At 49.2% G+C, this 21324-nt stretch overlaps 2 protein-coding genes across 3 annotated transcripts in view; one reads left to right on the plus strand and one right to left on the minus strand.

Annotated features, from left to right (window-relative positions):
- Nucleotides 1–8441: 8441 nt before the first annotated feature.
- The window catches only part of LOC105187122 (photoreceptor-specific nuclear receptor), a 33125-nt gene continuing 20242 nt past the window's right edge, over nt 8442–21324 (minus strand). The window contains exons 5-9 of one of the 2 annotated variants that reach the window (XM_025300735.1): nt 17729–17921; nt 11126–11241; nt 9960–10171; nt 9363–9651; nt 8442–9077 (exon numbers count right to left, since the gene is read on the minus strand). In XM_025300735.1, coding sequence (XP_025156520.1) covers nt 8839–9077; nt 9363–9651; nt 9960–10171; nt 11126–11241; nt 17729–17921 — 1049 coding nt within the window. In that variant the 3' untranslated portion in view covers nt 8442–8838. The remainder of the gene's footprint in view (nt 9078–9362; nt 9652–9959; nt 10172–11125; nt 11242–17728; nt 17922–21324) is intronic. The other variant, XM_011147733.2, reaches the window with a different exon arrangement.
- LOC109504203 (protein Cep78 homolog) lies at nt 11248–15669 on the plus strand. Its single transcript, XM_025300736.1, has 2 exons — nt 11248–12543; nt 13108–15669. Exons 1-2 carry the CDS (start codon nt 12209–12211, stop codon nt 15011–15013), a joined length of 2241 nt encoding a protein of 746 aa, XP_025156521.1. The 5' UTR covers nt 11248–12208; the 3' UTR covers nt 15014–15669.

Here is a 21324-nt window from a genome sequence, read left to right on the forward strand (position 1 = left end):
CACTTTCGGCCATTCAGCGACCGCAGCAGCAGCAGCAGCAGCAGCAGTTTGCAGGGGTGGCAGGGGTGAGAACCTGGAGTGAGGCTGCGAGGATGTGTGTGTTTGCGCGCGCGCGCGCGTGTGCATGTGCGAGTATGTGTGTGTGTGTGTGAGAGAAAACCGAGTGGAAATGGCGTAGGTGGGACACAGAGGAGGGGAAAGGGAAACAACATCTTCGTCGACGACAGGCAGGGCTGGCCGTAATTTTAGGGCGCCACGATTTTCGAGCTGACGCTTCGAGTTATTCCACGAATAAATATTCGCAAGCGACGAATCGCGATGAAAAAGTGACGGAAATTTAGGCAACTTTGGATAATTTCGAGCGCTCTCTTTCTTTCTCACACACGTACACACACACACACGCATACGTGTACGCATATTTTCTTAAACACTCTCTGAGGTGGTTAATTGTCCTTCCTTATGCTATGATTCTTCGGGGTTAATGTCCCGTAACTTTACGTAAAATGTGTTTTCCGCTTCATCGTGAACTTTAGGTCGCATAATGACATTTTGCTTAATTCCCAAATCGGATTGTAGATGTGCGGAATAACGAGTGGCATTTATCGTCATTTAAAGACTTACATATTAAAATGTGATATTTACTAGCGCGTATCAATTGAGAATCTTTGAAACATAAATTAGTTTCATCTTGTATCTACAATTCTTTATTTTTGAAGCTTAGAGAACAGGAAATAACAAACAACTTTGGCATATGTTTATAGAGCTAAACTAAAAATAATTTGTGTAAACACATGGAATAATTACAGCATAATTTTATGAAATTATGTAATATTCTGATTGCTTCTTAAATTATATGGCAAATTCATACACAGAGTTAAATATCTCGCTGCTTTCAACTTGATTAATATCGTAATTGAATTTGTTGGAGTAATATCAGTATTACGTTTGTATAAACATTGGGACAGCATCAGAATATTTAGTATTATGTGTTATACACATACACATACATTCTTAAAACTTTAATTTATATTATACCATTTTTAGAGATCCTCCCATCAGCTGATGACAGAATTGTAGTCAGAAAGAGCGAGCTTTCGTTGCTGTTTGACCTGCATTTAATAATTTATCAGCCATTGGGATTACCGTGGAGAAAATATTCTAAATTTAGCAGAGCGTAAGGTATGAAAAATCGGCGGTTGGTAGCGCCGATGGATTATATGCCAACTCTTGATAACGTCGTCTTCTTGCATGATACCCTTATCAGAATGATAAAGAAGAAAAGAATTATCTGTTTAAAAATTATATACACATAATGTCTATGCTAAAACTATCGTACGATACTCAATAGTACACTCAGGAGCTTAATTGGTGTAGAAATTTTCTGTACAAATAGGAACAGACAAAATCAGCCATATTGTAATATTAGTATTAGCTGAGCTGCAAAAATCAATAATGAACGATTTGTCGGTACACGTGCTCGCGTAGTTACAAGCTGATGCGCGCGAAATTTACATGTTATCATTGGCTAACTTTGACCGTTTATCAGTCGAAAAGTATTACCGAGCTCAAAATTTTCGTATTACAGTTTTCACGTTGATTAAGCACCGCCAAAGTTCGATAATTTTGGAATTCTCTACGTAGACTTGGCGTATGTCGCTGCTTAGTTTAACGATTGTTATCTTTTTATTTATCTTCGGAACCATCGGATTTACCTGATGGTTACCTGATGGTATTTAAAAATTTCTTAAATAATCTTTCGTCGATGACATTCACGTGTATGCCAAGTCTCTATTATCAAATTCTTTCTGACACATCCGACTTCCATCTGTGTAATCCATCTGAGTAATTGAAGCTTATCCAAATTTGACAGACTCCTCCGCTGATGCTTCAATCGTGAAATTCAGTAATGTGGGATGTTACTTTTCCAGAGGAAGTTCACCGGTTTCCGTGATCGTCGTTACCGACGAAATATTGATCCAAGAGCGAGTAAAGAGACCACGTGGAAAGCTGTACGCATTAAATATTTTATATAATTTTTCGATAGCTCGGAAGTTCATTGAGAAAATCGCTGAATTATCTCTTAGCCACGCGTTATTAATTTACACAAAAATCCTGTTTTTTTATTAATTACAGCGTGCGTTTTGTGCTGTTGTATTAATAAGAAATTAATGTATCGTAAGTTTTATCTCTCTCTCTCTTTCTTTTTCAAATTATTATTTTGAAAAATCAATACAGATCATAAGTGGTCGAAAAATTCTACGCGTACATAGAAGAAAGATTTAGATAAAATAGATATTAGATAGATTTAGATAAAATAACTGCGAAATTAATTATGAAATTAAGAAACAGCAGACATTGAAAGAGCATGGGCCGATTAATTCCACACAATCCTTTGATTGCTTTCTGCATAACTGTTTCGAAAAGCGAAAAGTTGGCGTATTAATTTCTGCAGCGAATCGACAAGCCCCTTTTCTTCTTCTTCCTTTTCATCCTCGTCTTTGAAGCTCGATAAATCCACGGGACCCTCCATGGCAGAGGAACTTCCTCCCTTTGACGTCGTGTTTCACGCAACGCTAAGTTATGCGAAGATGCTCCTTGTTTAAGCATAAATTGGGCTCGCGGTGCGGTGAGGCTTGGCCCGCGCATAAAGATCCACGTCCTTGAAATTAATTCGCGAAAGAGACAAAGCCTTCGGTCGCCGGTTCACTGAACGAGTCGCGCGGCTTTACGGATGACAAGCCATCGGCGCGCGACGAGCAAACGTTGTCTGAGCGGAAAGGAAATAATTGGATAGATAATTGTAACGATTGTAACCCGCCCGCGCCGCGACTGACGGGGCACTTTGATTGCGACACTTTGACAAGCTGCTCGTTCTTAAATCTCGATGAGATGGATTAAGATCCGGTCGCAGCAAAATCGACGAGTTCCATTGACAATAGAAAAAAGCCACGAAGTTAGATTTTTATCGAATGAGATATACACAGCCATGGTACGATTTCAGTACGACGCTAAAGTCGCGATAGCGAAACACAGATTTTTACTGTCGGGAAACTTAGTCATTAATCAGGATAGATATTCACGATGATTTAATAGCAAACGCGTCGATAACGCACACGACCGGGTGCATTAACGATTGAGCTTCCGCGCGGCTTATAATGTATATTGTTTAATCGTTCAGCAATTATGTTGCACAATGCACAGCGTGACGGGCGGCGACGTATCTATTGATTTTAGGAAAGAGGGAGGATGAGGGATGGAGGGATGACGCGGGGGTGAAAGTGGTCCGACAGTCTCTCCTGACCACCGCGGGTTCATTCTCGGCGAACCTTCCCTCAGGAATTTCGTCGCCGTGCTTTTCCTCCCTTTTAGTAGATATTAAACGATAGCTCTTGATGGCTTTTAAACTAGAAAGCTTGTGAAGCGATGTACTATTGAGAATTCGATGTTTTTCACACATATAAAGGTGAAAGCAAACCGCGGGAATAATAGTAATAAAATCGACAGATCACAAAAAGAAAAGAAATGAAAAATGCGTGTTTCATTATTTCATTCTTCATCACTTAATATCTGAGGAACAAAATTGACGTTTATAGGGGGATGCTAATTTTCACGTGAATCATGTTTCTGTGCGAGCATCTCACAATTCACAATTCAAATAAGACAGTCGGAATGTGCGTCAAAAACTACCCTTCTCGAGGAGCGTCTTCTGACTTTATCAGTGTCCAATGGGGGTTAACGATTTTTCAGGTCGCTCTCGCAGTGTATATCTCATCGGTCGCGCACTCCATCGTCGTTTACAGGGTAACTACCCCAGCGAGATCCCAGCGAATTTTTCACCCAGTCACCCGCGCGAGTTCTGGATTTCTGTTTAAGAAATCAGACTTCCGCCTCACGTACTCCCCGGGATTACGCTCGCGTTCGTCCTCGACCAGGAGGGCGGCTACTTCATCTTGAATATCCACAAACGGAAAGAGGATTCGTTCCTTCGACCCTCTTTATTTTCCCCTCTGCCTGCCTTTCAAACAGCTTCGAAAAAAAGGCTTCGATTTTCGGACATATTCTTTTATAAACTATCAGAATAAATCGGGCGTGCGCGCGCGCGAATGATATTTTACATTTTCCGTGAAACGAACAGCAGTTTCGGCAACTCTGCGCGTCCTGCCGGCAGCAACTTCATCTTCGTCAAAGCAGAAAAATGTCGGCTCGGGGAGAGATATTTATCGGTGAAATTATACGCGAAAAATTGTCGCCGGAAGGCTCGTCGGCGCGAAGGAGAGATATTATCCGACGGCGAATGTTTGCGCGAAATTAAATCGGTCGCGTGCCCAATGAAAAGGATATGTCTAACGAGATTGTAAAATCCGCCGGGATAATTGTATTCGCGCTCAATTTAAACTCGCGTTGATAATCGATGGTCGTTAAATCGCGTAGCGCCTCTGCTCTACGCGTGTCGCCGCCGGTTTTAATTCTACTTAACGAGCGGCTCGCGCGGACCGATGCGCGATTTAATGCTCAAACAAAATGCGCTGCATCAAATTCCGTTTATGATATAATTAAAGCCGCGGTCCCGGCCGCGCGATTGCATATTGTCGCAACACGCGCGCATCGTCGCCGCGGCTCGCACGCGAATTTTCCGTGTCAAGCCCGGCGCGGAAAAAGCGCGCTCGCGCGCGGTAAAAATTTCGGATTGGCTCCTGCGTTAATTGAATCAGTGGCTCGGAGTTAATGACAGGCTAATCGGTTAAAGCGCGACACGACGCTGCCAATGCGCGACGGAAATTTCAAACGGAGACTTGCGATTAATACACCGCTGAACATTTTCGACGAATGAATTCCTCCTTCCCTTTCTCTCCTTTCTTTTCACAAGCTCGAAACTCAAAGTTGCTCACAGAAGAAAAAATCAGACGTCTTATCACGAACCGAGAACATACGTCGCTTATTTTGTCATCTATTTCTAATTATCATTCGTCGAGATCTCGTTGTTACTGTTGTTACACGTTCTTACATGACACTCGCGCATGCAAAGACAGTCAACGAGTTAACGGCGAGTGCGCTAATAATTCTGAAAGTAGACAGTACCGGAGAGAAGTGTGTGGTGCGCTTCAATTATAAATTAATATGCGCGAGAAGTTAATAGTAACTTTAATTGCTCGCGATACTTGCGACCTCGCGATAATCCAGTGACACGCAACGGCGGTCGCCTTCCTGTTCCGACGAGCGGAGCGCTTTAGATTCCATCACTCGACGTGTAATCATCGATATAGACAGTTAAAGATCCCAAGAGAATGGAAATCGATGTCTTCGAATTATCTCTTCGAATCTCGCGTGAAGCGCGAAGCGAGCATCGCCGTTGGCAAAAGTCGCGCGCGCGGAAGTCACTCGTGGAACGATTTGAGAACCGTCGCTTTAAAGCCCCACTTATCGAGCGCCTAGTTGGTATGATAATGTAATAAAATAAATGGAGGTTGCTGCTTCCGAGCGATATAGTCCTCCACCCTCTCTCTCTCTCTCTCTCTCTCTCTCTCTCTCTCTCTCTCTCTCTCTCTCTCTCTCTCTCTATCTCTCTCTCTCTCTCTCTCCGCGTCTCTCCCTCTCCCTCTCTCTCTCTCTCTTTTTCTCTCTTTCTCTCTTTCTCTCTCCTACCGGCTACCCCTCGTTCCTCCGAAGCCCCCGCATCCCTCTGTTTCTACCCCTCGCCCTCTTTCCATCCACCACACTCACTCGTACCATCCCTCCCTGCCGTCACTCGTCCCCTTCCGGTCTACGGGATGGAATCGAGAAGGTAGAAGGGAATGGAGAGAGCTCACCTCGAAAGCGAAATACAACAAGTCCCGCCGCCATTGCTGGGTCACCCTTCAGCGGGAGTTTTGTCGTCGCGTGGGTGGGGGTGGGTTGACAGCCCCGCGCTACCAGAGTCAGTCTCACTACCCTTCCTCCAACGATCCGATCGAGCCCGGCTCGACCCCAGCTTCCCTGCTTTCCGGGGCCGTGAGGGGCAGGAGGGCGGAGGGCGGAGGGAGGGATGCTGCGAGGGATACACCAGGGGAGACAGGTCGAAAACTCCGCCCCCGCACATCCGCGGAAGCGAGTCAATACTATCGCTGCCTGCCACCCCCGCGTGCCGCCATGCCTACGCTCGCCCTTTCTCGCCGGAGGATGGATATCGAAATTCGTTACCAGCTCTGCGCGACCCCCGCGGGACTTACGGCGGGAGGGACGCTGGCGGCGGCGACGGCGGCGGCGGCAGGAGGGTTAATCGCGAAAGGGTTCGATACAGGTGTCTTTCAGGAAGCGTTGATTCGTCCCATTTCGACGACGAGCGCGTCGAATGCGATAACTGTTCTTTTAATCCTCGGTTACGCGCGCGCGATGTGTTTTGCACGGTCGTGGCGAGTTCGACCATGAGAGAGAGGATTAATCCAGTGAAGTGCCTTCGCCGAGTCGGCTGCTTCCGATTTTGATAAAGATTTCGATAGATCCGTAGAACGTGCAGCTTCAACGTGTACTTTTTCGCATCCAGCGATATGGCACTATACAGATAATTTACAGTCACCCCCTTAAGAATTGTATCAACGCGATGCTCTTTTCTGAAAATTGTCGAGCGCACAGAAGGAGCTTTTTCGGCGAAACTTTCACACGTGTCGCAACATTTGATGATAAAAAAAGTCGTGTTGAATTCTCGGCAGAGAAGAAAGAGTGGTCGTTTCTCTATATTTAAACTCTATGTTTAAACACTTAAACACGAACTATGTAAATATCTATCACATGGACCAATAAAATTAAAGACACGTGTAGCGATGGGAATTTTTTTTACTTATTTTTTTTATATAATGCGCGCAAGTTGGAGCAAGCTCGTTCGACATTTTTCTCGTCTATCAAAAATTCTAATACTTCTTTATGCACACAAATCACACACACACACATTCGCAAACAAAGTATTTCCCCCAATTATTCTCCGCGGTTCGCCGCCTGACTCCGCGCGTTTCGTAGAGATCCGCTCGAAAAGGCATTAAGGACGCTCACCCCCGGCGTCGGGGCGTTTAACTCCCCGATTGCTTTGACAACTTAAGCAGGCTCTTAAACCTCGCTCGAGCCCCGATGTAATTTATAAGCGGCGGCGGCGAGGGGGTAACTCCACCGGGGACCGTCAAACTGCCATGTGGCAAAACCCTCGTTGGGAGGGGAAGTCAGGGATTATGCGGTGATAAATAAATATGTACGTTTATGCAACAACCACCGTGACGGGGTTGCGGGGGTGTGTGTGTGTATATTCGGTCGGTAGCGACCGAAGTCAAATCGCGTTTCGAGGGGACCGCAGGGTGGATTCTCACCCCTCCCCGTCAAATACACCGACGACCTTTTGAACTTTGACCTCGTGCGCGGTGTTCCACCCGGGTCTTCGTGTTTCTTTCATTTCTTTTTTGATTTCCTTTAGCAATTAATTCTTTAATTAATTTTTAAGTCCGTTTCCGACAAATCTCTCCTCCTTTCCACTTTTCACGACATTTTATCGCCGACTGTATTTCGTCGATATTCGTCATTAGTCTCGTTTCTTTGTGCGACAGCGCACTTTCCATCGTCGGACAAGTGTTGCTTATTCCGCGTCGAGTTTCTCGTTGATACTTACCCGAAATCGCGTTCCGCTATAACAGCGAGCTCAAACGACTCGCGCTACCTAAAACGACAAGCACAATTAAATTAGAGCTGCACAACGGGACAATGAGTTGGCGGGCAGATAACCGAGTTAATCAGATTTACTTTTATTACAAGTATTCGTTACAATACATATCACCGACTGAGAGTACGTAGACTTTTACAGCGAATAGTATCACAACACGAAATATACAGAGAAAGTGCGGAAGAGCGTTCATTTACAGCGCCGATAAAACCAACCCCCGCACCTTCGTGAACGGAATTACGTTTGTCGCTCGATATTACGTGCCAAATTCAATTTCACGTGCTCGCCTCGGCTATTTTTACGCGCGACTTATATGCCGATCTCGCGGCGAGTGTCAGCATGGTTCATCGATTGCACGCTTCATGCAAATCGCACGTATAGTACCTGTCCGCGTGTTCATTCACAATTTGACTCATCTTGAACTCGCTGAGAGAAAAAAAGGGGGAAAAAATATTGTAATCCCACCGAATTTACGAATACACCCGAAAGATCCTTTATTCTCCCGCATTTCTCGGACGTTCACCAAGCTACGGGGTGCCCCTTGCCCTCCGTCACTTCCCTCTCTAATTCGGTAACTTGACGACGAACGTAAAACAAGGTACAAAAGACAAAGAAAGGAAGAAAACGAAACGCCCCTGCGCTCCTCGCGTCGATCCGTCGATCCGTCGTCGGCGACGGAAGCGGGGGACGTTCTATCAACGTGCCGGGCCTAACGCCCGATAAATATGTCTATAATAAATAAATACATGTATATCTATGTGTGTATATTTACGCCGCGATTCAGTGCCCCTCGGTCGACTTTTAGTTGCCGTTGAATTCGTTAGCGACGCCATTCCGCCGGTTTTCGTCTCGCGCGTTTGTACGGTAGTAGGAATGCTCGCCGATCGGAGTCCTCGCGAACTTGTCGAAGGGACACAGGACTTCGTCCTTAGGCCTGATTGTGTCGGTACAAGGCTCGAGCCCTTCAATATCCTCCCTTTCTCTCTCTCTCTCTCTCTCTCTCTCTCTCTCGGCCTCTGCACCAAGCACTTTCGATGACCGATCCCGCCTGCCACGCTTCCTACTTTCGTCTGTATTTGTGCCGAGATCCTTCGGGTGTCGCGTTATCGTCCTCGTCGCGTCACTTCGTAGCGGAGAGCTCGTTGCCGCTCGGGGCGGCTTTAATTTTTGTACATGTCGCAGAGGACCTTCTCCATCGGCGTGTTGCCGATAGTCCGGTGGAAGTAGATCAGCTCCACTCTCGCCGCTGGGACGGCTCGCAGCAACGGCAGCAGCAACAGCAATCTGCCGAAGCGAGCCGGACTGGCTGGTTGTTGGGCGCGCGCGTGTTGTCCCAGCATCACCTGCGCCTGATCCTGCAGGTTCTCGATTTGGCTGGAGTCCTTCAAGCCGCGAGTCTCTGCAATGGCAAAAGTGGGTCCTCCAGGGCCTCAAAGCGCGAGATCGCGAAACTGTGTCATTCGGTCGAAGCAAAGTCGTTTCTTTCGAGATTGAACGAATTTCATCGGTTATGAAGAAAGGGGAGAACTGGGAAAACTTTCGATTTACGCCAATGAATCTGTTCTATCGCGTGAAATTTCGATCGGCGAGAATTGGAAGCAGCATAAACGGAAATTTACTGCCGAAAGTTGGAGAAACTTGCGACGCGCGCGACGATAGACAAGTCGAAGACGAAGTCGCTAACCTGGGCGGAAGAGGACGATGGCCTTCATACAGGCGAACTCCGCGGGATCTACCATGATCGCCTTGTATCTCTGCAGAGTGTCGTGCAAGTGCCTGACATCCGCCGCCACCTGGCTCGGCTTTCCCGTGGTAGTTTGCAAGTGCATCCCCGAGTGCGGGTGCGGATGAGGCGAGAGGGTGAGAGCCGTGAGCTCGGCGGCGCTGAAGAGAGGCGACGACTCGAGCGGCAGGCACCATTGAACGGCATTCAGCAGGAACAGCTCCGACCAGGCTTCTTCCAGTAATATCACCTGCGCGACAAGTCCGATCGATCGACTTAGTACTCGCTCAATTGAGCCTAGGCTGTTTCGTTATCTTATCAGCGCGCGGTTTTAACTAAAGAGATACTTCCGCATTTTCGCTTCGCCCCGGTAATTCCGCCTCCCGGCGACGAGACACTTTCACTCTCACTTTGAAAAATTAATCTCACGTTTCATCATCGAGAAAATTGATTCATCAAGAGCGTTAATGCGAGAGCATCGGATTCATTTTTCGGCGACTAATCCCACGCTAAATTCCGAAATTACTCGACCGTAAGGTAAACTGAGATTGTGAATACCTGGTCTCTGAATGGTAGACTCGCGAAGGAGGGAAGGTTCTTCGCCCATTTGACGGCCATGAAAAGCAGTCTCGCGCTGGTTTCGTAGACCGTTTCGGCACTCGCGGGTGAATATAACGACGGAAGCACCGGCGGAAGCTGCGCGCATCCGCTTCGTTGAGGTGTCAACGGCTCCTCGTTCGTCACGTCTATGCTGTCCTCGGATGCGTTTCCTGCTTAAACGCGAGAAATTCTCTTCACCCGTACGTATACACCGAGTCTCTTCACGTACGATTTTATTTCGGCAAAAATCTCCATTGCCGCTCGTAGAGCTATGTTAACCCTTAAACGCTGCTATATGGGTGAAATTTCACTCCAAACGAATTTTGTTTCGTTCGTATTAAATGTTAAGTTTTCGCAAAACTTAACGCAAAAGTCGCCGCAAAAACAGTAACAGTTCTCTACTTTTGCACCTGACGTTCAATAATAATAAAACGCGTAATTGCATTTGCTTGATTTTTTTTATTTTTAAGATAAAAAATATATTTTTTGTATACGTAGGCAGTCTGAAAAGTTCTCGACCTGACACATACATGGCATTAGAAACTGTCAAACAATAATTGTATTGGAAAGTGGCATCCCTGATATAAATCCATGTAAAATTTTATTCGATCCGTCAAGTCATTCGAGTAGTAGCATCAGTTGAAAAAGCTTTGTGCAAGATGGGTGCCGCATATTTGCTAACAATTGACCAAAAACGCATCCGAATGCGTATTTCTCAAGCGTGTTTGACACATTTTAGTCGTTTTAAGCAAAATAAAGTGAATCTCAAGCGTCGTTTCATAACTGTTGATGAAACTTGGACTCCACCACTATACACCAGAGCGAAAAGAGCCTTCCGGAATCACACTTTAACGATGGTATTGAATTATTGGAAAGACGTTGGAAGTTTCAGGAGATTATATTGAGAAATAAAACATATTTCACGGCAAAACAAATTTTCTTTCATTGTTAGACCGAGAACTTTTCAGACTGCCCTCGTATCTTATATATATCTTTTATATATTTTTTAACCGGGATGAAATCTCATCCATGATAGCATAAACGTGATTTTTTTACGCTAGCTTTTAAGGGTTGATGATCTTTGCGAAGTAGGACGAGTATGTTAATTGTCGGGATACGCGTACCGTCTTCGTTATCCTGCCGAGGCGGCGTCGTGTTGTTCGTGGAGTTCGTCGTGGGTGCGACTGTCGGCAGAGGTAACGGCGTGGTATATCTCGCCATGGCTAAAGACACCGGTGGTCTGCGAAACAATCCGTGGTTAAAAAGTTAAGACTCATGACGAGTGACGATGAGACTAGTAGTGAGTATGAGGCTGTGTTGAGGAACACGTGCTGTCGAATGTGCTGAAATTCAGTTTCAATTTCCGCGTTCCGCTCGGAGATGCGGTTTTCATTTCCGAATACAATACAAGCCATGATCTTGTTCCAAGGGAAAAGTGATGCAGAGAAGGAAGCAGGGAAGAAGGGTTATCAATCTTCGCGCGCGCGCTGTAATTTCGGAAGATGCAGCCTCGACTAGGCGATAGATCAAAGTGTGCAACGATCGCGCAAGCGACGACACCTTCAGTCCGCTCGCGCGCGAGTTTTGTTTGTAGGTTCGTCGTGTCTCGCGCAGCGATATTTTACGTTGATCTCGGGTGGGTAGGCGCGGGTGTAGGCGAATAGCGATCGCGGTCGCGTGAACGGCGCTCGAGGAGGACGCCGTAGATGTTTCCGGGAGACGTTCTTTTCGACGAAGCCGGTTTCCCCAGCTCGACCTCTCGTGCGGAAATCGCTTGTAACGCAGATGACGTTTCGCGGTGACGTCGCGGTTATTCCTCGGGCGAAGCAACAACGGCAAAGGTAAACACCTCTCATTTCCCGGCAGGGCAGTAGCTCCTCGACGTACGTCGAGTACGAGCGTCTTGAAATGCAGAGACGTTAGTTCGAAAACCGATCGCGAACATTCATGGTCGCGTGAAATTTTTAAGACATTATGAAATGCAGAGATACGTCGTGTCATCGCGCGGCTTGTAAAAAAAGAAAATCCCCCTCCCGACGAAGCGACTCGTTTGACACAATCTACCATTCCGCAATGATTTCGTTGTCTCGTTAAGTTAAGCAAATTCCGAGCGCGTTTGTGCTAAAAGAAGAGAACGAAGGAAAACACGCAGAGACTGCTCGCGCGAGCGAGTGATGGGGAGCGTCTGCTAATGCGCCGATTTACCGATGGCAGCGGACGAGACTGTTCATAATTCTGGAGGTACAACCACCGGCACCATTACGACGCTCGAGGGTAAAGTTCCGTCGCGACGCCGACGGAAGATCGATGCGGCCGCACCGGCTCCGCCGCAGAAAATGGCGATCCCGGCCGGCAGGAACTTTGCCAGCTGCTACATGGAGCTGTGCAAGCAGCAACGACTGCGACCGTTGCCGGTGATATGTGTGACCCTGCCGCACAGTTTGGACTTCACCACCGATCGCGTCAAGATGGACGACTGGGGGCCGATCTTGAATTCCCTCTCCCTCGATCGCTCGCTCAGGTCAATCAGCGTGCACAGCAGGTTGAGACTCGATCGATTTCTCTCTTCTTCTCTCCTCTCCCGCCGAGACTTCTCTTCGGCTTCGTACGAAGCCGCTCATTATCATCATTTATTTTGCAAAACGTCGACGGACGCAGCATTCGTCCTGAATCATCAAGCCTGAACTCGACAATCCTGAATCCTAGTCTTAAGGGCTAATCTCGGTTCCTCGTTGCGCAGCTCTTGATTGACGACGGAAGTCAGAAGTGAAAAAGATATACTTGCACTAAAAGTTCTTGCACGACACGCTTAACTTGTTCTTTTGCCCTAGCGATCATAAATTAACACGACACGTGCAATCCACCCGTTTAACTTGTCTTCCCTCGTGACTCGGTCATGTTAATTTGTCAGTTGTTCGAGCGAAGGGAAAGGAAAGGAAAAACTCTAAATGCAAGAATTTTCAGAGCGTACTCTTTCTCGCTTCTAAAAGTTCTCGCGTCAAAAAGTTCCAAGTGGTCGTGGCGAGGAAGCAGCAGCCTTTAACGATCGAAATCTCCAAGAAGAAGGAGTACAATACAACTGACACGTGTGTGAAATCCCTACAAGGTATCAATGTCGCAAGCCGCTGGAGGAGGTGAACTCCGAGGATAAGGCGCGAGCGATGGGGGGGAAGGCTCCAGTGGTCCTCACGCGCTACCTGCTGGAGTGGCTGTCGCAGAGCGTCGGCCAGTGCATGAGGAACTCGAGCAGCCTCACGCACCTGGAGCTCGAGGGCATCCCCTTTCCGGCGGACTGCGTCGCGGTGCTCTCCGTCGGGCTGTCGAGCACGCAGACCCTGCTCCACCTGTCCCTTCGACGCTGCTACATCGGCGACGACGGCTGCGAGCTGATCTGCCGCACGATCGCGGACGCCCGTAGCCTGAGGTCGCTGAACCTCAGCTACTGCGACCTCACGTCGAGCTCCGGCGGCGTGTTAGCGTCCGCGCTCTCGCGGCAGAAATTGGCGCTGTACCACGACACCTGGAAGCAGTCGCTGAGATACCGCGAACCGAACCTCGAGGCGATGCGAGGCCTCCGCCGCTTGACCCTGAACGACAACCCGCAGCTGGGCAACTGCGCCGTGCGGCAGCTGATCGACGCGATACGCGAAAGTCTCTGGCTGAAGGCATTGGACCTCCAGCACTGCGGCCTGACCGACCAGATCGGCCCGGACTTGTTGGAGCTGCTGAGCCATAACGACACGTTAACCGTACTCGACGTCAGGAGGAACATCAATCTGAACGAGAGCCTTGCGATGGAAGTGATGCGCAGGCTGGAGGAGAACGATGCCGAGGGCAAGTCGGAATATCGCTGGTTGAGACTGCAGACGAAAGACCAGCGGACCGCCGCCTCTTCGGCTACTGCCGCTCCAAGAGGCGAGAATGAGCAGGCCGGGAATCGGGCTGCTTGTCAGCTCCTTGTGGAGAGGAAAACTTCGCTCTTCGCGAAAACCAGGCCCGCGAGAAGGCCGTCCCAAGTGATCCACCCTAGGAGAACAGCTCCAGCACCAACGAAGATGAAGAAGACCCGAGCGCAATCGCCGCCTGTGCGCGATACCACCTGCAGTCAGCGAGACAACCTGCAGCCGCAGATGCTCGATGCCGTCCGACTGATGCCCAAGGTCTCCCTTCACTTAGACCTCCAGTCTCGCATTCAGCCGGAGGTGGATCCCAGCAACCATGACATACCGATGGAGAACCGATCAGGACTCGAGAACGTCTCTCGAGGCTCCGGCAAGGCGAGCCTAGTCAGCCTGGACTCGACCAAGGTGGATGTCGCCACGCAGAGCGTGGATCTTCAAGACGATTCGAACGAGATGAAGAACATCCTGAGACAACTGACGGAAGTCCAAGCGGAGTACGATCGTCTCATGGAGGAGACGAAGCGCGTCGACCTCCTGCTGCTCAAGGAACAATCGCGTCGCGAGACCGCAGAGACCAACCTGCGATCGGTGCAGAGCAACATGGCGGAGCTGGAGGACGCTCTACAGAGGAACTACGAAACCAAGGGCTTCCTGCTGGTCAGCCAACAGTCCTTCGACGAGATCTGCCTGTCTTTCAACCGACTATTCGACATGCTGGAGAACGTCGGCACGGACCTCACCGCCAGGACGCAGGACTCGCGCAAGAGGGCGCAGGCGGACATCAGACGGCGCTTGGCGTCCGTCATCAGGCAGACCAAGTCGGAGAACCTGAAGAGGGTGTGCAAGGAGAAGCTGGAGTCGTCGCGATACAACGTCGACAGCGGACGGAAGTTCGCCAAGTCCGAGAGCGACGTGCGCTCGAGCCTGCCGATCCCGGCGGTCCAGCTCGAGAGGAAGATCGGCGAGAGCCCGGACGAGGAGAACGCCGCGCGTCGTCGGCGTCACGGCAACGCCGCCGCCACCTGCGACAAACCCATGTCCTCCGTCGAGCGCGCCCGGGCGATCTTCGCCAGCATCGTCAACGGCGATTCCGTGCTCGACTGCTACTAGTCGGCCGTGGATCGACCGGGCGAACGGCCGATTCTCCAAGGGCGAAGGGTGCCTCCAGGGCGACGCATATGTATATCTTGTGGATGTATATATATATATATATATATACACGTGCGCGTTGGCAGCGTACGCCGCGCTTACAATCCTTCCGTCAGCGAAAGGCATTTCCCGACTCGCGCGAGCAACGCGCTCCTTCCGCCGCAGGACTCATTGAGCGTCACGAAGAAGAGCGCGAGCGAGAACCGGCGTCCTTCGAAGGACGCGGCTTTTTCCTACCTTCCGTTCTCCTCGACGTGTAACAGCGAGATGGAATGGACGGGCGAACGTAATTATATCGGACGACCCCTCGCGGTAGAAGAGTTCAGATGCGCATCTCCTTCGCATCGGCCGGACTGGCGAACTCGACTCCCGACGAGATCCATTATTTCGTAAGTGCGCCTCGCAAGGTGCAAGAACAGGGCAAAATCGGTGCCGGCAGTGCGCTTTCTTTTCCGTGTCCCGAGTGACTCGCGGCTTAAGCCGAGCAGTTACGTTAATCCGCGATCGCGCGTGCCGCTGATTTAAGAGTCCGCTGAAAGAGTCTGCCGGGCGCGGAGGTCGAAACCGTCGTGGGTCGTCTTTCTCTCTCTCTCTCTCCCTCTCTCTCTCTCTCCCTTTCTCCCTCTTTCCCTCTCTCTTTCTCTCTCTCTCTCTCTCTCTCTCTCTCTCTCTCTCTTTCTCTCTCTCTCCCCGATCAAAATGTAAGTGACAGCGATCCCACGCGACGCGGGAAATTGCCTAATGAAATGGGCGAACACGTGATCGGGATAATTACTGGATTAAGAATATCCGTTAGCGTTTCTGGCTGATCGACAAAGTGTGTAATCCACGACGCCCGAAGACGACACGGCCGACGACGGTCGGAAAGACAAGATCGATCGATCGCTCGTCCGCACGCGACAAACGCGCGCGCGCGCGACGCTCGAGCCCGCTAATAGCCACGTTTTTCTTAGCGCGTTACTGTATATGAAATAAACATGATTTATTATTCCCGTCCACGCATGAGACTTTGTCAGCGGGCACTTTTGCCGCCGCGCGGCTTCCCCTTGTAATCGCCGATGATCGTCGCGAGATGAGCCGCGCGCGCGGCCCGTTCGCACAACTGCGCGGCGAAATTCTCCGCGCGAAACTCGCCGATATGTAATTATAGATTTCGGCGTCACCGGCGAGATTAAGCGGCCCGCGCAAGTTCCCAACTTTCACATTCGCGTAATTGCGCGCACCGGCTGATTCCAGTAGAAACGATCACGAACCGAGCCGTCGAATCGTCGCATGAAATCAAATAGCCGGAGCGCGCGAGGGAGTCGTTTTACTAGATTATCCAATTACGTAAATACGAAACTACGAATTCCCGTGGTGGCGCGAACGCGCGTTCGACTGTCAACGACGCTCCGTCCCGACTCTACTGATTTGTCCCTTCCCCTTCCCCCTCGCTCGCTCTCGGTACGCTCGTCAAATTTCTTCAAAATATCGAGAAATAATCGAGAATGTCGAGAAAAAATACGTTGAAATATAATCAGAAACGCACGCGGAAATGTGCAGATCAACTTGACGTAAACACGTCAGTATATAAAGGAAAGAAATATTTCGAGCTAAGGTCACATTTCTTCGATATTTTCACACCGCTCACACGGCGCAAGTTTCACGAGTGATCTATCGATCTCGGTGGACGGAGCCGGGCGATGGGACGACCGGCAACAAACGCGCGAGTCCTGCCGCGCTGTTCGCGCCGAAGGACGCGCCGAGAGGCCGAATCCACGTCGGATCGATTCCTGCGGGATCGGCGAGGCTCGCGTCTCGCGAAAGGATTAATAATCATTTACACATTAATTAAACGAGCCGTCGTGCCGGTGGTGTAACGCGTGCAGAGAGACAGAGAGAGAATAGTAACTCGCGCGCGCGAGGACGACGCTGGTCGTCGCTTTTAACGTTCACCCCTTGGCGCTCTATGGATTTTCCATTAGTTCCAACCTGGGCAACCGGCTACCTGAAAAACGCTCGGCCTACTCGGGCTGCTAGTCAAAGGTAATTTTTCATGATAGATCACGCTCGGCGTGTCGCTCACAACGGCGAAAGCTAAGCCTGGTGCGCAGCACAAGATCAAACGTGCCAACAACATCGCCGGCCCTCTTGCTCTCGCCGTTGCGCTCGCCGACAGGTGACTATCGATCGTCTCGTCTCCGCGTCGTTGTCGTTGCCGCTAATCGGCCGTGCGCCTAGGTTGAAATTTCGTCCAGCCTTTTAGCGACACATGAGAGTGTGCGGCCAACATTCAACATTCTTGCCCTTTCGACGTAATCGCGCGCGCGCGAGAAAGAGAGAAAGTGAGAGAAAGCAGGGGTGCTTCTCGGACCGCTCGTCCTCGCGAGTGTCGTCGCTATCGATCGTCGCACGGACGACTGATCAACGGACGTCTCGATCGATCGCCGCAATCAACGATTTTACGTGGCTGCAATCTCTCGAGGAGGAGTCTCGCTCGACTCCGTGTTTCCCGCGCCGTTTGCTCGCGACGCTGGCGTGAGTTTTGGCGCTCCTGACGATTCGTCGGGGAATTATTACAGCGCATTTTCGCGAAACCGAGGACGAAAGCCCAGCGGGGCGAGCGAGGGGAGCGGGGAGGGGGGTCGGCTGAATAATCGTGCGAGATAGAAGGGAGAAGCTGTGATAATTACTCACCCGAAAACGCCCACGGCGACGGCGGCCTCGCGCAGCGCCCGCTCTTGGTCCATCTCGACGAGCGCTTCCGGTCTAATGGTGGCAGTGTTTCTCGGCTGGCGTTCATTCTGGACAGCTGCAATGTCGCGATTTTTGAAGATGTTTATTAACCCTTTGCGGTAAGAGTTGTCTCCGACATTTCGTTCCAGCCGATCTGTGAAAATTCAGTTGCTTCACGACGGTATCGCGTAGCTCGCGTCTGCCTCAGTGCTTCAGCATCTGGTTAACGCGATTTGGCTAACGCGATGACACGCGTTTTTGCAGTAGCATACTTATGTTGTAATATCGACGTGTACAGAAGCGATTTGCAAGAGCGGCTGGAACGAGACGCTTCGTCGAGGCGGACTCGATAAAGAGTTAAAGTACGCGGCCGTTTGTGGTGTGACAAAAGTATCAAGTGTTGTTCCTCGTCTTCTAGCCGACTGCTCTCTTGCGCTTTCGCGCGAAATCAGCACGAGCACGCAAGCGCGGACGGAGTCGGAGACACGGCAATGATCGTCAGACTTGTATCGATCAATATTTTTCAAATTAATCACACTCGCACACGGCTGAGCAAGGCGCTTTATCGCGTTTCGATCTTTGACGCTCGCGATATCGCGGCTCGAAATCTCAATCTGCCGAGGGAAGGTTGCGCGGCAGGTTCCGCGCTGTTTTAAACAGCGACTGGATGTTGTCGCAGGTGCGGCCGCCGAAAACTTCCTCCTGAACTCGCCTCGCTTGCTGAATCATCGTACCGCCCGCGTCGTCGCTCTCATCGTTATCCCCACAGATGACAAGTCACGACATGCACTCGCGCGTCGCGATTGTCCGCAAACAGCGTAATCGCGATATTTCGCGTTACTCGCGCGAATTACTCTCGCGAATGACGCGATATCAATTTTCCGCGTGTCTCACCGGGAAAACTTACCGGGAACGCTCTTTTCCGTGCAATGTTCGACGCAGCACGCTCGCGCTCGTCCGCGTTGTGATAATCGCGAGTCTTTCAGCGCAAAATTCGCGGCGCAAAGGCGAGAGGCGCGCCATGCTCGTCGCATCAAATGTAACATCTGAATCGAGGAATTCGTGCTGTCTGTCTGTCTGTCTCTCTCTCTCTCTCTCTCTCTCTCTCTCTCTCTCTCTCTCTCTCTCTCTCTCTCTCTCTCTCTCTCTCTCTCTCTCTCTGGCTAAAAACCGAATGCTTTTTCCGACTGATCGGCAGCGAGAAAAATCAAAGCGCGGTAAAGCTCCTGCGATGCATATTCATCGCGTCGCTCGCGATCCTCCTTTTTTTTCCTTTTAATGCCGTTTTTTTCCGGAGGAACGGCCGGATCTCTTGAGCGAGCGAGCGAGAGAGAGAGAGAACGTCGCGTATCGAAAACGATCGGCGCGGGGCCGTTCGACGTTGCTACAGCGAACAATTGGGGTGGCGGCGGGGGAGCAGCATCGCACTCGCTCGTCGGTGCCGTCGAATTCGCGGATGATTGAAATATTATTGAAATATTAGTCGGTCCGGAAGATCCGCCGGGGGAGAACGGGAACAGTTGTCTGCCGCCCTCTCGTCAAACTCACGTAACGCCACGTTATGTCACGCCGGCGGCCTGCGTCTGACACGCGTGGATTTAACGGGCACGCCGGCCAGGAGAGCCGGCCGACCGGCCGGTCGGTCGGTCGGAGAGCTTATTGTTTGCGGTACGCGACGCAGCGCACGACCACCCGAGGTTTTCATTTATTACCGGCGTGCGTCGGTGCGGCAGAAGCTCGTGGAAAACGAAAAAGGCTTTCGACGATGATGACGACGACGATGCGACAGTCTTGTCATTGTGGCGAATACACTGCTCGGAGAGGTTTTGCGAAAAGAGCAAGATCCGTCGTCATTAATTACGGGGGAATTACGTGCGGAGCAGGCCGTTTTCAAGGCTACTTTTGTGAATTTGTTCAACAGAAACGCTTCGGATCAATGGACTTGAAGTTTTCACAGTGTATTCACTAATGTTCAAAGTATAAAAGAAATTTCTTATTATCTGTACGAAAAGTACACATGAAACTTTAAACGCGCTTATCTGAAAACACCATTTTCTTAAACTATCTTAAACTATCGACGCGATTACGCAAAAACTATTGAATCGAATAACTTGAAATTTTTACACAATATATAGTAGACGTGTAGTTTTCACTCCTACCTCGAATACAGTTGTATTTTATTTTATGCGTTTTTTTAAACATTTTTTTAAACATGATTACAAGTTGAAAAAAGTTACATTTTCGATACTTTTTTTTTGTATGGTCATTATTTCTCCAAACTTGGCTTCATTGCCTTTATTTTAGTAAGGGCTATAATGGCAACTATATATTTTAAAAATATCTTTCTCATTTTTTGGTTTCAGAGTAATGAGACGCCCGGAATTATGTCGACAGCAAACATAGAGCTCGCAAACGGATGACTGCATTTTTATCTATAATTACAAATTGGATCGGTCCTTGCGATTCAATAAAATTTATTTTATACTTTGAACATTAATGAATACACTGTGAAAATTTCAAGTCCATTGATCCGAAGCGTTTCTGTTAAAAAAGTTCGGAAAGACAGCCTTGAAAACGGCCTTCCGCATTCGACGCGCGACGTCCTGGTGAAATGCGGATCGGTGCTCGTAAGGCTATCCGTTTCCACGCGCTTGCGCGGTGCAATGTCTTGTCCTTTTTCATTTTTGTCTAGAAATTTGGCGTAATTCTTCTGATTGCGAACGTTTTCAATCCGGGTCGCACAATTGCGTTTTGCAATTAAGCCACCCGACGTTGGGGAGTCCGGAGGATTCGTCAAATTTTCAAACTCGCCGATATTAAATATAAGTCATTAAAAACACAGGCGAATATTTTCAGATTCTCTGATATTCTTCTTTTTTCCTTTTTTAATTACCTTGTTCTAAAGGAACTCTGCGTTTTGTGCCGTGGAATTTTTTCAAATTTTGCGGCTCACATTTGGGGCGTAAAGAGAAGGCTGTCATTTCTAGCACGAAGGAGCTTTAAAGCGTTGAAAATTCGACAGGGGCTAAATACGGAAATATCGATAGACACGAATATACGATAAAACGATAAGACTTTGTTGAAATCCAAGCTGCATCAGCAAATGAGTTTTACTCTGAAGATTTTCCTCTTAAAATTACAATAATGTAAATGCGAGATGTAGTAGTATTAAAGCTCTTGTGTCCGGTACGTTCCATTTTTCGCAAGTAGCTTCCAAGAAGCCAAATTTCTAATACAAGTTCGTTTCACAAGACTGCGTCGGTATTGTTTTACCCGCCGATCGAAAAATTCAAATTTGCTCTCGATTTCTGACTGAAAAGGAAGTCCGTATTTTCGTTCGCTTTCCCAATCAACCAACCTATCCTCACGGAAGGATAGGCAAGATAACGGTAACACATGTCGGACTTTTTGCGAATATCCCGCAATCGTCTCGCACAAATAAAGGATTCAAGCCGCGAGGGTTGAAACGCGCCGCGTTTTTGTGGGCACGAGCCAATCGGAGACGCACGCTCGTGCGGTTCGCCGCGCGAACGCGCTACGCAGCGCGAAACGGCCGG

This window comes from Harpegnathos saltator, unplaced genomic scaffold, assembly GCF_003227715.2.
Source record: "Harpegnathos saltator strain DR-91 unplaced genomic scaffold, Hsal_v8.6 scaffold381, whole genome shotgun sequence".
NCBI classification, from domain to species: domain Eukaryota; kingdom Metazoa; phylum Arthropoda; class Insecta; order Hymenoptera; family Formicidae; genus Harpegnathos; species Harpegnathos saltator.